Source organism: Carettochelys insculpta, chromosome 3 (assembly GCF_033958435.1).
Source record: "Carettochelys insculpta isolate YL-2023 chromosome 3, ASM3395843v1, whole genome shotgun sequence".
NCBI classification, from domain to species: domain Eukaryota; kingdom Metazoa; phylum Chordata; order Testudines; family Carettochelyidae; genus Carettochelys; species Carettochelys insculpta.
In genome coordinates, this window is record NC_134139.1 from 97,480,668 (window position 1) to 97,498,437 (window position 17,770).

At 41.6% G+C, this 17,770-nt stretch overlaps 1 protein-coding gene across 1 annotated transcript in view; it reads right to left on the reverse strand.

Annotated features, from left to right (window-relative positions):
• Positions 1 to 5,018: 5,018 nt before the first annotated feature.
• The window catches only part of ADGB (androglobin), a 224,364-nt gene continuing 211,612 nt past the window's right edge, over positions 5,019 to 17,770 (reverse strand). Inside the window, 4 exon segments of the mRNA XM_074988710.1 lie at positions 5,019 to 5,443; positions 7,076 to 7,259; positions 8,759 to 8,867; positions 16,126 to 16,234. Coding sequence (XP_074844811.1) covers positions 5,255 to 5,443; positions 7,076 to 7,259; positions 8,759 to 8,867; positions 16,126 to 16,234 — 591 coding nt within the window. The 3' untranslated portion in view covers positions 5,019 to 5,254.

The following is a 17,770-nucleotide window of genomic DNA, read 5'->3' on the forward strand; positions in this document are numbered from 1 at the left end:
GGGGAGATTTTGTAAAACTGACATAGCTCTCCTAGCACAGTACCATATTTCCAATTACAGTAAATTAAACATATATAATGTGTACAGTAATTTACTCCACCCCAATATCTACCTGGGTAAAATGACAAATAAAATGACAGAACCATTTCATGAATGAAATCAGACGTGCCACATTACTTCTCAGAATGAGAAATTATGTCTATTAGAATTGTGTCCATGTCTCCAGCACAGCATTTCATAATGAAGAGCTGAGTACATATGCCAGTAGTTTGACTTCACTTGTAACCATATTCTGTGCCCTTATTCATTGTCATCATGGGGATTATTAGTGCCATTCTTGACACTTTATATGAATTTACTTTCTCTCTGTTTTGGTGGCTTTTGCAAGTGGTTCAGTTTCCATAACACAATGTCAGCATAGCTTTTGCAGTGCCATCAAGAAGATAACTTTAATCTTTTCCTCTTCTACAGAAGTCTTATCACAGAATCTCACAAGAAAAAGGCCAATACGTGCCATTACCATGGAAACTATTTGAATATAGCAGTAATGCTATAATTATAATAGGAAAATCAGAGAACAAAACAAGCTAGTCCTGAAGACTACTGACAGGCTTTTTCATTTGAAATCTACAGCAAGAAACCAAAAATTACTAGGCACCTAGTGTTTGATATAGAGCTGGCCAGTGTTAGAGCAGGATTCTGGCTTCATAGTCCTATTTCCATACACAACAAAATTAACTGAAACAGGCTTGGGGTAGTGGAGTGTCAGACTGGGCTTCACATGGGTGTGTGTGTGTGTGTGTGACAGAGAGAAAGAGCGAGAGAGAGAGAAAGAATGCACAGAATGGAAAAGGAACACCACCGAATGATTGGAAAAGGGAGCTATTATGCCTCAAGATGAAAAGGAAGCTGGAAAGCACAGTAAACAGCAAGGGGATGAGTGACAACATAGACTGGAAGGAGGAAGAGGAGAAAAGAGAAAAGTGAATACACAAGACGTGCCCCCTTTTAGCATCATCTATTGTAAGAACTACTGACTTGAAAGCCACAATTTTAATGTGATGTGTTTCATGTTGGCATCCAAACTTTGTTAGGATTCCATCGGGCTAGAGCTGAGAACTGTGTTTACAGTGAACATCATTTTAAAATACGACTTAGACATCAATGCAGCCAGTGCTGGGGGGGGTGTGTGGAATGAAAGATGTCTTTCCCAAGATTCTGCTCTTAAATCAACGTAACAAAGGGATTCCAACCAACTAGCGAGAAGTTGATCAAAGTGATGGTGACCTGAATAGCTGGTGTTCAGTGGCAGGGGAGGAATGATTTATTCTGTAATGGACCATAAAAAAGGGGAACAATTCACCACAGCCAGTGGCCACAACAGAAAACATAATGCTTCCTGTCATTTGTGTCCGACAGAGGAATTTCAACAATTCTGTCATTCTCCTTGTATCAGACTGAATCTGGCCACCTTGTGTATAATACTCAGCCGGCACCTGATTGCTCAAATATCTAAACATGACTGAGTGACCTCAGAATTTTTCAAGTCATGTGCTATAGCTCTAATGCTCTGCTTCTACGAGAACTGGATATTATACACCTCTATGTTCAGGTGTGATAAATCTACTCCAAAGTGAAGGGCCTTCTACACCCATATAAACAGCTGCTCTAACGAGTGCTTTCATGCTGCTGGAGAAGGTCAGGTAACTGTCACTGCATCCCAATGGTTCTATCTACTGGGAATAGTTATAAGTTCCAATTAAGGTTTCATAGACTCTGAGGCTATGTTTACACTAACACTTATGTTGGCATAATGTATGGTATGCAGTTGTATGGGGAAAAAAACTCGACAACCATGAGCAACATAAATTACACTGTCCTAGTGCTCTCAACACCAGCACTTGCCCTGGCAGGAGAGCTCCCACTGCCATAGTTACTACCTCTCTTTGTGAGTGGAGTAATTATGTTGACTGGAGAGCTCTCTCCTGTCAGCACAGAGAAGCTACACAAGAGATCTTACAGTGACGCAGCTGCAATGATACAGTTGTGTCACTGCAAATTCTCTAGTCTAGAAATGAACTAAAGGAGAGTCCAGCAAGGGACCTGTGGATATGATTGACATTGAGCAGGGAACATATCTATCAATATCAAGGACTGGGTAGGTCCCCCACTCAATGCAGAAGGAAGAACAATAACAGAAAATGAGGAAGGGCAGAGGTACTTAATGACCTCTTTGTTTCAGTTTTCACGAAGGTGAGTGGTGATTGGGTGCCTACAATACTGAATGCTGGAGAAAAGGAGTTAGGTTCAGAAGTCAAAATAGGAAAAGAACAAGTTAAAAATTACTTAGAAAAATTAGAAGTCTTCAAGTCAGCAGGGCCTGATGAAATGCATCCTGGAATACCCAAGGAACTGAATGAGGAGGTATCTGAGCCATTAGCTATCATCTTTGAAAAACCATGGAAGACAGGAAGGATTCCAGAAGACTGGAAAAGAGCATATCTCGTGCCCATCTATAAAAAGGGGAAACAGGACAACCCAGGAAATGACAGACCAGTCAGCTTAAGTTCTGTGCCAGGAAAGATCATGAAGTAAAAAATTAAGGTATCCATCTGCAAACATCTGGAAGATAACAAGGAGATAAGTAACAGTCAGCATGGATTTATCAAGAACAAATCATGTCAAACCAACCTGACAGCTTTTTTTTTTTTAATAGGATGGAAAGTCTTGTGGATAATGGGGAAGGAGTAGATGTGGTATACTTAGTCTTCAGTAAAGTATTTGATACAATATCGCATGACACTCATCCAGATTAAAAATAGATTGGGCTACTATAAGGTGGGTTCATAACTACTCTATGAGAACGGTTATCCAACCAGTGAGCAACAGTTCACAGTCATTCTGGCAGGGCACAAGAAGTGGGGTTCTACGGGGATTACTTTTGGGACTGGTTCTGTTCTATATCTTCATCAAACATTTAGCTAATAGCATAGAGAGTACACTTATAAAGTGTGATGATGATACCAAACTGGGAAAGTTTGCAAGTGCATTAGAGGACAGGGTTATATTTCAAAATGATGTGGACAAACTGGAGAAATAGTCTGAAATATATAGAATTAGGTCCAATAAGGACAAATCCAAAGTACTCCACTTAGGAAAGAACAGTTTTACACGTACAAAACGTGCAGTGACTGTCTCTGAAGGAGTACTGCAGAAAGGGATCTGGCCAGAAACCAGCCAATGGCATTGTGCTGTGGGTGGGGGTGGCATGTGAACCTTCTTCCGGCCCCTGCCCCCATGGCCTCACAACTGCAGCAAGACAAACAGGACCACACAGCCACTCTTCTGAGCAGCCATGGGGGTGATGGGGCGGAGCAGGCAGGGAGCCTGCCTGATGCTCCTTACTGTATCCATCACCCGGATCCAGCCCACTGGCTGTACTTTGCCCAGCCCTTTTCTAGGTGGTGCTTGGTCCTGCTGTGAGTGCAGACGACTGGATCCAATGACTTCTCAAGGTCCCTTCCAGTTCCAATGTTCTATGATCCTATAACTCAACTCACCAAAGAAAAAACTCTCCCCACACCCCAAGTTAAAATATGATATAAAAACTGAAATGAGAAATGGACAAGATGATAAAAAAGTAAAAAAAAAAATGTGGTCCAGTGAGTCACAGTTTTTAAAGTGTACAACCATAAACCTAGATTCTAATAGTGTGACTAAGCTAAACAGGAGGATTGGAAAAGCAGCCACAACTCTGTCCAGACTCAGTGACAGAGTGTGGAATAACATGAAGTTGTACACTCACAGCAAAATGCAAGTCTACAGAGCCTGCATCCTCAGCACCCTCCTTTACGGCAGCAAGTCTTGGACCCTGTATGCCTGCCAGGAAAAGAGGCTGAACGTCTTCCACTTGCGCTGCCTCAGGCACATCCTTGGAATATCATGGAAGGACAGAGTGTCCAACACTGCCATCCTTGAGCAAGCTGGAATCCCAACCATGCACACCCTCCTCAGGCAGTGGCGGCTCCACTGGCTTGGCCACGTCCACAGGATGAATGATGGAAGGATCCCAAAAGACATCCTGTATGGCGAGCTAGCCTCTGACAGAAGACCTCCCGGACGCCCCCATTTGCGCTACAAAGATGTTTGCAAGAGGGACCTCAGGGAGGTAGACATTGAGCTGGACAGCTGGGAGGAGCTGGCGGATGATCGCAGCAGATGGAGGCAGGAACTACACAAGGGCCTTCAGAAGGGTGAGATGAGGATCAGACAGCTAGCAAAGGAGAAGCGAGCCCACAGAAAGCACAGCAAGGACCTGCCAGACACCCATTACGTATGCAACAGATGCAGCAAGGACTGTTTCTCTCATGTGGGCCTTCACAGTCACAGTCGACGCTGCAAATGATGATCCCAAATGGAACTATGAAGGGCGGGATCCATGGTCTACGTAGACTGAAGGATGCCTACTACTATAAATGGTGTGATTATGAACGATAGGGTTTAGGCTGGGGAACTAGGAAGGGTAGAACTAGCTGTGAAGAAAAAGACTTTTAGTAGCCAAATAGTTTGGAAATGTCCAGTATGATACTCTCTTCTAAACCTTTTGAATTCTGCCTGTGAAATGGATATGAATTGGATAGTACTACTTATTAGTATGCATAGCACAAATCGTCATCCACTGAAGGAGGTCATGTTTGTGCAAACCCCAGTGACTTCAGAATTTAATAGCCCAAATTCTCTCCTTAGTGTGACTCTAGTGAAGTCAAGAGTACAAGCCCGTAGATGAAACTGGTGCTGAGTACACACTTGAAACTGGACTTCTGCAAAAAGTTTTGAATGTTAGAGAAATTTCCACTCTAAACAACTCTTCCCTATTACGAATAACAGATATTTTCTTTTTGATCCAATACTTTCAAAGATGTTACTGCCTTCTTTACTGTTTTAATCAAAAAATAGAGACACACATGGTACTGGGAATACAAGTCCGATACCATAAGAATATGTTTTAGTGAAAATTTTATTTCATTTAAAACAGAAACTATAAGGATAGTGATTACCATTTATCACATGAAAACCACAAACATTTTATATGAAAAAGAAATACTAGATGGATTTTGGAATAATACCTGGAAAAGAGAAAAAGTGCACATTCTGGGTGACAAATATTGCCTCCGAAAAATACTGAATAATTCTTTTCACCACTAAAAATAAATTCTCTTAGTGCTACCTATAGTTTAGGAAACCTTTCAGGCAGTTACTTTTTCCCTGCACTCTTTCCTTGCTTTTTTTTCTGTGCATCTGGACTTTTCTTCTCTTGTTCTGCTCGAATGGCTGCTTCTTCAGCGGCTAGTGCTTCTTGTTTTTTAAGCTCAGCCTCTAGTAGCTTACTTCTGTATGCTTCCCGATCACTGAGAACCCTGCCTCGTGCTTCATCTAAGGATGCCTATCCAAAAAAAATACCCCCAAAAAAACAAATGAACATGCATGTGTATAATAAGGTCATATACCCTGCCAATTATATTTCTGGCTCCTGTTCTGATTTTGAATATATAGAAGACTTCCCTTTTCTTCCTTACTTGTTAATGCGGATGCCTTGCCTATAGTCCCATCCTGCCTATGATAGAGTTGCTTAGTGATTGCCAACAGGTGATCTTTTAAATTGTGACGAGGAAACAGTAATTCTGCCACTGACTTCTTGTGTGATCTTAGAAAAGACACTTAGGTTAAAGTTTTTCAAAAGTGATGTGGTCCCATTTTCAGAAGTGTCTCTGGAGCCTAAGTATCACTGTAAGTCAAGTTCCTAAGAGCTGTTGTCACTTTTGAAAATCAGAGTTAGGCATTGTGAAAATATTATGTTAAGTCCCATTTACAAAAGTGACTAAGCACTCTAAGTCCCTCTGACCTTCAGTGAGGCTTGGGCCCCTTTTGAATTTTTTTCTCCTTAATCTCTCCATGCTTCAGATTCCCCATCTGAAAACACGAATAATGGTACTTAGCCATGAAAATGCTGTAACTGCTGACTAGTATGGCCAAGATGTTCAGAAATTACTACAGATTTGAGTGCCCAACTTAAAACATTTAAAGAGGCTTAATTTTCAGAGTGCTGAACAACACTTGACCCCTTTAAGATGTTCCAAGTTGGGCAGCTAAAAATTAAGGCACCTAAAACCATAGTAAATTCTGAATGTCACTGTACGTGCTTCATTAAGGACCCAGTCCTGCAAGTTCACTTCACCCACTGTGGCACTGTAATTAGTTTATCTTATATGCTTGTTTATGTATTCTGCATCATTCAGTATGGTATATGGGTGCTTTTATGAAGGTGAAAGTTAAATTGACTGCAATACATCTATCAGTCTTAGCTGAAGGATACTTTCTCTGGCTCTCTCCCAGCTCTAAAAGATCAGGAATGTGGTCATTTGATTAATGATAATTAATGCATCGATGAGGCTTGCTTGTCAAAAATCATGTTGTTATTGCCTCTCAAACCTTAAATAAACTTTGTTGTGTTATCTTTAACCACTTCATCTACTTAATGGATCCTAACCTTGACATACTGCACTAAAGTTGTACCATTTGCTGAGTGTACTATTTGTAGCTATGTTTCATCGAGGTTTAACTCTATTTTGTCACTAGTCTTAGGCAGATTTCAACATAATTGCAACACTCCAGTGTTGTATTCTTGAGCCTTACACTTGAAAGCATCAGTAGTGAATATTATTTGTCAGTCCAATTTTCTATTTGCTGTGTTTCCTTTCCTTACTGAAGCCTGGAAATGTCCGATCTAGTACAGGCCTGCAGATAGGTACCAAACACTCAGCTGACCCTCACTTTGAACCTTCGTGCTATGGTGGCATTTACAAAGTAGTGCCCTTAAAATACTGTACCTCAAGAAGTGCATTCTAGAGTATTACCTATACAATGTTGTGTGATGCTAATATTTTTTCTGGGAACCTTATGCTTCAATTTTGGCTCAAGTGAGATTCCAGGCTCATTTACTCTAATGCAAGTGTACTTATTATAGAAGTCCAGATGGGTTTGTGTGCATAGGTGATGGAAAGTAGAGAAAACTTACTTGTAGATTCTCATACATTTCAAGTATATTTTGCTTCAGTAACATGCGAGCATTTTGGTCTTTTTCTCTTTGTTCAAGGACCAGCTCTCGAAACTCCCTAAAACGATTTATTTCTTCTGCTTTACGCATCTCCTGTTTTTGAATGATCAAGTCATTTCTTAGCACAGGCTCAGGCATTGTTTTTCTGTAGAAAATACCAAAAAAAAGAAGGTCTTTCTTCAAAGGCAGATCAGAACAGTTTTTACATGACTTATGTTTGCATACAATATACCTAACTGGTAATGTTACAGTCATGATTTTAGGTATGGTTAAGGAGTCACTTTTATTCTCACCCAATATTTACAAATAATCATACTTAGAAAATTATTTTTTTGCCAAAATTTGTCATGCTTCATCATTTATTTAGAAATTTGGAAAAATGGATCTCATTCCAATTTTAGTTATCAGGATGAAAATTCAGGTGTTACTCATGAAATGAGGACATGTTCATATTTTTCATATTTAAATAACTCAAAGTAATTTTTAAATTGCATGTGCTTTGTGAGTACCAGTGAATGTTTTGATAATATTGATGAAAATCGATTGAGAAGTACACAAGCTATAAGCTACTGAAGACCTAACATAAAATTCTAGAAAGAATCAGGCATGTGACGAACTATTGAGTTACATTTTCTGCTGTCTTAATTTCATTTTCTTTAGTTTTGTATCAGTTTGCTTCTGAACTAAAGCCCTGATTCAAGAACTAAGCCATATTCAGGACAGCACTTAAATATATGCTTACCTTTAAGCACATACTTTATGTTCCATTGAAGTTAATGATGTGCTAATGTGCTGGCCTGAATAGGAATGGACTTAAAACTCATGCTTCAGTGAAGTAGGGCCTAAGTGCAGTAAACTAGATTTCCACATGCCCAATTATGTCTCTGTCTAGACAGCTGCACATTAACACACACAGTAAACTGTTTTTATTTCAGTGATTAGATATAGTAATGTAAATATGTCATTACACATACATGTGCATTACATTTATTTCTTGGATCTAGCAGCACACACTGACATACAGGAAGTACATGACTTATGTTTATTTCAATTCATGGTAACAAATAACTACATGTTACAATAAAATTGCCAGCATGTGCATTGTCTGGAATTCCATATATTTAATTCTGATGTCACACATCGTGCAGTTGTTCCTTTTTTTATTTTTATAGAAAGAAAATTAATCACACTTAGATACAGTGAGACTTAGATTTTAAACACCAAAAGTCAGGTACTGAGCCAGATTCCACTATTACTCACACTTCTGTAAGGCCACGTCTACACAGCACTCCACTTCAGAAGGGGAATGCAAATGAGCAAGATAAAAATGCAAATGAACTACAGATTTATGTATCTCACCCCCCATTTGCATATTCTTGTGCAATCACACTTCCGGAAGACGCTCTTTCGGAAGCAAAAACAGCCATGTAGATGTGGTTCCTTTAGGGGAAAAAAAACCTGTTTTCAAAAGAACCCTTATTTTGCATTCTTTTCAGGAATCCAAAGTACTGTAGGCTATACTCTACACAACTAGAAATGAATTATGGTTGTGGAACCAGTATAATGCATTTCTAACTCTTCTATTTATAAATTTTTAAACTACATTAACTTTTTTCACATTTAATTACATTTGCTATAATTTACCTAATGTAGGGGGTTAGATCTGGAAGTTCCCATTCCTTTTGCTGACTTTGCATGCTTGTGTCAATGGCTGCTGGCGATGCTGTTATTTCAGGCACAGGGGAACCTGCATCTGCAGTAAAATAGATTAAAGTGGTTACTTTGTTTTGCCTTGAAAATGATATTCTCTGTAATAAAGTTCTACCCTTGTCTGGCTCAGCAACACACATTATTACAGATTGCTCATCAGAACAACTAAGATATATTTACTTCTATTTCTTGTGTTACCACTCCAGAATTATAAAAGATGGACAGTACTGTATGTCTGCCACGGTGTGTCTTTAAACCTCAACAATATCTATATTTTGTGTGTAAACTTAGTTAAGACAATACTGCTTACAGACATCTCTGGCCAATTTCAGCCATTTCCAGATTATTCCTCTCTCCCAAAGGGACAGAAAGAAAAGTATCAGCGCCAAAGGCAAAAGTGTGAGATAGTTATGAGAGTCAGCAGTGGGTGAAGAGGGCGCCTGGGGAGGCAAGCTCCTCAATCTGTGGCCCCACCCATACTTCATCTCTGTTCCACCCAGCCCCTGCCCACACTCTGCCCATGCCCCTCCCTCACACCCAACTTCTCTTTTCTCCTTGTCTCTGCTCACCCCTTCCAGCCAAATCCCAGAACTCAAATGTAGCAAATGATTGTCTTCTATAATTTATTTCTAAATAAAAGGGAGTGTTTTCCACTGCATGCCAGATTGTGAAGACTGGACACGTAGAAGGTACCTAATTAAAAACACTGCATTTGGAAATACAAAATGTCAGCCACAGGCCTTTCGATACACCCTGAAGTTTGTCAGAGATTTAGGGTATGTCTACATTTCAGCCTGATCTCAAAATGAGCTATTCTGAAATAGCTTATTTTGAAATAACACAACTACACACAAAATACATTTCAAAATAGCACTGAGGTATTTTGAAATACGCTGTCCACACACACAGAGCCTAGTTTGAAATAGAGCCATTGGGTGCACTACGGCTTATTTCTGTTTGACTACAGATTTACTGGGGTAAATTTCTAGATGTAATGGTGCTCACTATAGGTTTTCACTATCAAAGTCTCTGCTTCCTTTATTTAATACAGCAATAACAGGAGGCTTTTAAAGATATTATTGGAATTTTCACCCCAGCAACAAGAAGGATGAGCATTAAAAAATTCCTAGGATGAAAGCATGTGTGTCAGTATTTTCAGATAATTGTCTGTAGCTGTTTCAAGTTAATTTTTAAAAAGAGCTTTGAAATGTGTCATATGAAAAGCTATGTGCACATTCTTTGCTGTTAAAATAATTGCTCTCCTCAGCTACACAGTCCTCCTAAATTGCGTAGATAGGAATAATGACAAACTCAATTAATAGCAAGAAATAAAATTAAATTAAACTGAAGTCCCAAATAAATTCAGATTACAGAAACCTAATCACTGAATTGTCATATCTAAACCTAATCACAAATTCAACATATCTAAACTCCCTGTTTTTCATTCTGATTACTTGATTCAAAGCTCCTGTTAAGGGGTGCAGGGAAATGGAGTTCACACACCTGCTTATATAGAACTTTCAATAAAACTCAAGATTTTAAACAGCATTTTAAAATCTATACATGTTCAATGCTTAGTCTCTCTTCAACTCCAGGGTGACATCAATTGTGGTTTTTTTTTGTTACACAGCTTATACATAACACTATGTCATTCTGTGACAGGGTTGTTTTGGTTTGGTTAGAGTTTAATTTACTCAGAAAGCTTCACTGTTCTTACTCTCCAGTGTATATCATCTGGAGAGCACAACATTTTCATTTACTGCTGATGTCTTTTTCATCTGTTGAACTTGTATTAAGTACAAATAGGGCCATTAAGCCAAACTTGTTCCCCTGCCTCTGTCCATAATACTTCCCAAGCAGGCAAACTGCTCCTCATCTAGATCATCCCCACCCCATGTGAGGGTGGTGTTTGCTGGACTGGCTGATCCTCACTGTCTTGGTCTTTCCCTTGTTAATGCTCAGTCCAGTCACTGAGGCAGTTTTGTTTAGTGTTGTGAGCTTTTTCCCCCATGCTTTCACGTTGGTGTGAAAGCAGGGAGACACCATCAGAAAAATCAATGTGCTCTGGCGGTTTGAAAAGTGTCCACTGAATGCCCCATTGATGGCAATCTGTTGTCCTGCTCGTAACCAGTCCACTATGATCAAGAACAGGAAAGGTGGCAATAAGCACCCTTAGCACACTCCTGAGAGTATGCTGAAGGATTCTGCCAAGACACCATTGTGAACATGTTGAGGGTTCATATGTTGAATGAATCAGATGTTCCTTGTGGCTCTTCCCTGAGAGGGAAGGCCAACCCATACACTTAAGAGCCCTGGCCTGAGTTAGTGTTGGGAGGAGACTACCAATTCTCTTCAGGCAAACTGGGACTCTCCCCTCTCTGTATCACTAGTCCTGGAAGACTCAGCTGCTACCCACTACAATAGTAGGAGGAGGTCTCTTCCATCACCAGCTCAGCACAGGCAAGAAACAAAGGATGGCAGAAAGGAGTTTCTCTTCCCCTCCTAGCCCACAATGCTCTGCTGGGGTACGGTGTGGGACAGCCCTAGAGAGCACTGGGTACCACTTCAAAAACCCAGTAAGATGTTCTAGTCTTTTAGGCTGACTGTACCATGTCAACAAGTCACTCCAGTAAAAGCACCCTTAGCAAAGAGCTCTGAGAGCACCCAGCTGACTGAAGCACAGTGAGCACTCAGCTGACTGTACCATATGAACAGGTTGCTCAACTAGTTTTCCCCCTGGTAAAAAAACACCAAACTGTGGAACAGACTGGCGCCATGTGACTAGGGAAAGACTTAATATTGTTGACAAAGAAAGCAAGCAAGCAAGAAAAAGCGTAAAACGGGCTCCGTGTCACCTGGGAAAGACTTTGTATTATTCTCAAGCAAAGCAGGAAAGAAGGTAAAGTTGGGACTCCCAGGGGAAAGAAAGCCAAACGGGTGGTGGACTTCAGAAGGGAAGCACACAGTTGACTGTTGCATGTCAACAGGTTGCTCAGCTACTTTTCCCCCTGGTGAAAACACACCAGGTTATTGCTGGGCTGGGGCTCCCCGAGCCACACGCTTTGGGGAGGCAGAGTACTGGAGCACGCTGCCCCTGAGGGGCCAGACCCCTGAAAATATTTGCCACTGGGGCCCAGCCCCCGGACATGTTGCCTAGAAAGGGCCAGGCCTGAGTAACCTATAGACGTTTTTCAATCAGTTGTGTGCCTAGGTGCTGGCGGGGTGGGGGAAGGGCAGGAGAGAGCCCTGAAAATATTTGCCCCCAGGAGCCAGCCCCCAAAAAACTCAGCTGGCATTGGCCAGCTCAGTAGAGTAACCTGTTGAAATGGTTCTCTCTGTGTGCCTCAGCAAGGGGCGCAGCCCCAAAATATTTGCTGCCAGGGCAAGCCACTTGGTGATCCCTGAAAAATGTGACATGGAGAAGCCTTCCCCCTGCTGAGGGCAGGACGTATTCCACAGTGCACAGCCAGAATGTGGTATGGTGGTGTGCAGGTAGCCACATAGTATGGTGGGGTGGGGTCTAGACTGCCAGCCACATGGCACCTGTAGGGAAGGGAGGGCTGCCCCATACAAATGTGAAGGGCAGAAAAGAAAATTCTCAGCCTCTCCTGCTAAATGCTGTGCAGGGAGGAAACCTCCCCCCACCCACGTAGGGCAGGACATGCCGCTGTCTGCAGGCACAATCCCCACAGCGCAGTCACTGTGTGGTATGGGAGGTGGGGGCTGGCCCACCAGCTGCATGGCACCTGGGTCGGGGGAGGGCTAACCATGTGGTCTGGTGAGGTCTTGACTGCTGACCACATGGTGCCGGATGGGGGGTGGACCTGCCCCGTACAAATGCGGAGCGGAGATAAGTTTTCCCAGCCTCTCCTGTTACATTCTGTGCAGGGAAGAAGCCTTCACCCCATGCAGGGCAGGACATGCTACTGTTTTCTGTGCTGCTGTCTGGTCCCCACAGCCAAGCTGCCACATGGCGTGGTGGGGCAGAGGCTGGACGGCCAGTTGAACTGAGATCCTGGCTCTCCTGATGGCAACATTCTGGGGCTCTTTTTCATGGGTAGATGAGACTGTGATGCTGATCAGAAAGAAAATGAATTCAAATTGCCAGGCTTCCTGTTCCCTACTTGCAGCATACCCGGAGAGCAGCAGAGGTGAAAGTGGCTAGAAGGTACACATTCTGGGCATTGTGTGATACCTCTGGAGGCCAATAAAATCAATTTAAAATAATACTGTTTCCACGGTAGCAATAATTTGATCTTTTAAATTCAAACTTGGCATTACGTCACCTCAGAGGGTTGAGGCGGAACAGTTGAACTTAGTGCCCCTTAAAGTTGACCTAATGGTTTTTGTAGTGAAGACAGTCACCTTGTAAAATCAAGCTAAGTGCCTTAAAATCAATTTTATGCTCTAAGTTAGATATAGCCTTAGAGAGCTTGTGTCCTACTTCATTTGTTTCAGAGAATTATTACAAGGCCGTCTGCAGAGTCAGGCAAGTGACACTACATCAGTCACACTTGGTTCACATTTCAAGTTCTTCTTTGCAAATATGAGGGTTAGAAACCTGACTTTTTAACACACGAAAGCTGAATTCCTGATGTCATGCCATGTTGCCTTAGGCCCAGGCCTCAGGTGCTTATGCCTTAATCTAGCATTGTATATGAGAACTACACTGCCTTCCTTTCCTTTTCTCACACAACTTTCATGGTAGATGGACTTTACCAGGACAGCCACTCTGCCAGTATTATCAGCGAGCTGTGGCCTACAATACCTTACTTATGGTAGCTGGCCTATGGTATCATGCAAGCGGGGCTGAGCAACCAGCATTTGGATAGTGAAAGAGCCTTCTACCTGGTGGTATAACAAGGATGCCAAAGGAATAGCTCTAGTGCCTTTGGGGCAATTCATCAGACTATTATTCCTCAGAAGAAAACAATAGTCACAAAGATACTGCACACAAAAATGCTCATAGGCTTCTTTCTCCAAGTACCACTCGAAAGGACATCAAGTAGTTCTGTGACACCTTAGAGACTAACAAATTTATTAGGTCATGAGCTTTTGTGGGTAAAACCCATTCTCCACCCAATTCCAATGAAAGCCCATGATCTAATAAATTTGTTAGCCTCCAAGGTGCCATAGGACTGACTGCTTGCTGTTTTTGATGTAACAGACTAACATGGCTACCCCTCTGTCACTCTTTAAGGGACTGATCAAAAGCACATGAAAATCAATGGACAGTCTCTTATTTTCTTCCAGTGTCTTTGCACTGGAACCTAAATACCAAATTTAGTTAAAATTTTGGCACTCGGTACATGGTTGGTGACTATGGTAATCAAATGATCATTTTGCGCTCCTATTCAGAGCACTCCAGACCCAAAAGAGTTGAACTGTATTTGATGTAAGAAATACAACTGTGGTTTTAAAAATAATAAATGTGTATCAAGTAAGGTGGTAATGATCAGGTTCAGATTAAATGAAATGATTAACATTTCTGATTTACTGAATATGATACAGTTTTACTCAGAAGTTAATCTGCTGGAAATGCTGCGTAGAGTACTTTCAATACTAGGTATTCCTTAACACAGTGGTTTTCAAATGTTTTAGACCGCATACCCCTTTACAAAGAATGTAGTCTACTGCATACCTCTAACTGTGAATCTATACTTACCAGATGATCAGCTGTGTGACAGTTCATTGTCCGGAGTTAAATTTTGCTGCATGTATTAAGATGTGGCAAAATCAATCTCTCTGGGCTTGGCCGTCGACCCTGATATTCCACACTATTGCATGGAGTAAGGGACATTGGCGCGAGCCTGAAGAGACCCGATCTACGCAGAGTAAGAAAGTCAATTCTAACGCACCGATTCTAGTTACACTAACTGCGTATCGGAATCGACTTTCTACCCTAGTGTAGATGTAGCTTCAGATAGGCTTCTAATATACCTATGGAAACAGCATAAAAGGTCAGGAAGGGATAAGTTTGCACTACAGGATTTTTCTCACATATCCCCTGAAAAAATCCTAAGTGTACACGTACCTCAGTTTGAAAACCACTGCTAATTTTGTACAAATCTAATAGGCCAGCTGTAAGACAGCAACATTTTGTGTTTATTATAGGAGAAGTCTACACATTCAGTGTCTTTCTCTCTGGATGGGGAGAACTCACGTTAAAAGCAGCTGCAGGATAACTATAAATTGCAGGGACTCTGTTCTATAAACTACCAGACAAGGAAATAAAAAATCCAGATTTAACTCCATTTAAAATGTAAACAGTAGCTATTACAGAGAACATATAAAAGACAACGTATGGTGGGACAGGTGATAATCTATTGTACTTTATATTCTGAAATATACAGCTAAGAATTATTTAGCTATTTGGTAATGTAGTAGTGTTCACAGTTTTATGAGTGGGTGTGGGCATATTCTTGATTCTTGCATGTATTAGTCAGAAGTTTGAATTCCACCCATATTTGCAGTGACCAGTGTAGTTGCCATCAGATTGGTATTTGATAGTGTCTACTCTTTGGTAGGCTGATCACATAACTATTCTTAGCAGAATGGTGCCGGAACAACAGCAAACACAAGGACAAATTGGAATTCCTGGAATTCTGGTTGGAATTCCTACAGAGTTCAGAGATTGCTAGGGAAAAAACAGATTATCCCTAGAGATATGCCCTATTAAAAGGTTGCACAGCATTTGTAGAGTCTGTGGAGAAACTTGTGCTGCTACAGTATGTGCTGCATGCACTCTGTGTACATTTTCCGGAACTGTTAGGCTGGTCCTTTTCATAAGCATTACATTAAACAGGAAATGAACATCAAGAGACAATACTGTCCTAGAATCAGTGACAATTTCAGCTTCTGAATTAACTTTTAATATTTTTACAGTTATGACCTCTAACATAAAACATAACTCAACTGGGTATGTGTTTTTGCAATGAACATACATAAATAACTACAGTAGTGTTTACTACTTGAAACTCCTATGTGCATTGAACAATCTTAATGAGAGCTATGTTATTCATTTGCCATCACCATTTAATGAGAAAGGTTGTTTTGATTAAAAGACCAATGTGTGATGGGATATCTGATCTCTTAGGAGCTCATGTTTGGGTTTAAAAACAGACTAGGCCATGCATGGGCCATATTTTAGGATGCATAATGGGAACTTCTGTACTACAGTGATTCACAGAATTTTCATTTCTGCAACCTCCTGCCTGCTATGTAATTTCTCCTTCTGAATAAATTCAAATTAGAATTCTTATAGGCAGGGCAGTTTGTCCTCAGCAAAGTTATACTCATACCTCCTTCCCCTGGGCCCTGTGCAACACTGACACTTCCAGGCTCAGTTGTTGGCTCTGTGGAACCCTTCTGTATGTGCTTATTAATAAAATGCATGCGTTCCTGAAAAGCCTAAAAAACAAAACATGATTTAGCTAGATAATTTTAAAAGTACTGCAAACTACTTTGAATGTCCCTAAAAAAAGGAAAGTGAAACATAAACAACATAATAAAACTTTAAATGGAACTTTTAGCTCTAGTAAACCCTTAGTAAGGGTGGATGTAGGATTTATGATTAGGAGTGGGTAGTTTTGTTTTGATAAGAAAGAAACTCATCTCTCACAGCTGGTTAGTGAGCCACAGGAAAAAAAGATAAATATGGGAGAGTGACTCGTCCCAAATATACCGTGGGAGCCACTGAACTGGATTGCTTAAATCAATATCTGACATTCAGTTTTTCAATATATGTTTTTAGAATATCTATTATTTAGTTTTAACATTCCATACTCATGGGAAATAAATTGATACTGCTATTTATGTCACATACACCTTAAGTAAATGGGTAGGAGCCCCTAAATAAGTCTTCATGACAGTGGTTTAGTAAAAAAAGAATATGCGATACTATTTTAATAACAGCTTAAAACTCAAGTGACTGATTTTCTTACCACTACAGTCTTTGAATATTGAATATATACAGTACAGTAGACCCTTGATTTATGCAAAGATTGCGTTCCCACACAACCTGGTGTACCCCGAATTTTGCATATTGTGGAATGCCCATGGCTGCTGCCTCCCCAGGGCTCTGGGCGGGGATGGGGAGCATCTGCTGCTGCTTCCCCGGGACTCCATGTGGAGAGTACCTGTGGCTGCTGCTTCCCAGTGGCTGGGGAGGGAGCGGGGTGTGCAAGCTTCCCGGGCTTGGTGCAGCCAAGAGGAGTCCCCCCATATCTCCCTGTCCTGTATTTGAGACAGGGAGATATGGTCACCCTAGCAGAGGGAGGGGTTAGGACTGCCGTGGAAGTGGGGGTGGGTGTGAGCTGGAGTTATGCGTCGGTGGTGACTGGGGGCGGAGGGAGGGTTAAGGTGGGTGGGGAGTGGGATTTTGAGTTGTGCTTAACTCGCATTCATACGAGTTAAGTGCAACTTGAAATCATGCATTTCAAGGGTTTACTGTATATACCACATATACTCATCCCTCACTCTATGAGCACAATTGGTTCCCATTAAAATACATGTAAAAGTCTCTGATTCGCTCCAAGTGCTCTTAATTGAGCAAAGGAGTGGCAGCATGTGGCGCTGCTTTTGAAAGGTAAGTGAAACTTGGGGTTGGAGAGAGTTAAAGCTTGGGGGCAGTTTGGGTCCATGAGCAGGAGGGAGAGTTAAAACCTGGTGTCAGATTGGGTCCCTGGGGCAGATGGGGGGCATTATGGCTGTGGTGGGTTGGGTCCATGGGGCAGGTAGTGGGAGTTAAGGCTGCTGCAGATTGGGTCTGTGAGGCCTGCAGGGTTTCAGGCTGGAGTGGGTTTGGGCCGTGGAGCAGGTGGGGGGTGGGTCAAGCTGCGGCAGGTTGGGTCTGTGGGCTGGCAGGGGGTCAGGCTATGGTGGGTTGGGACTGCGTGGCTGGCAAGGGGTCAGGCTGAGGCAGGTTAAGTCTTCGAGGCCAGTGGG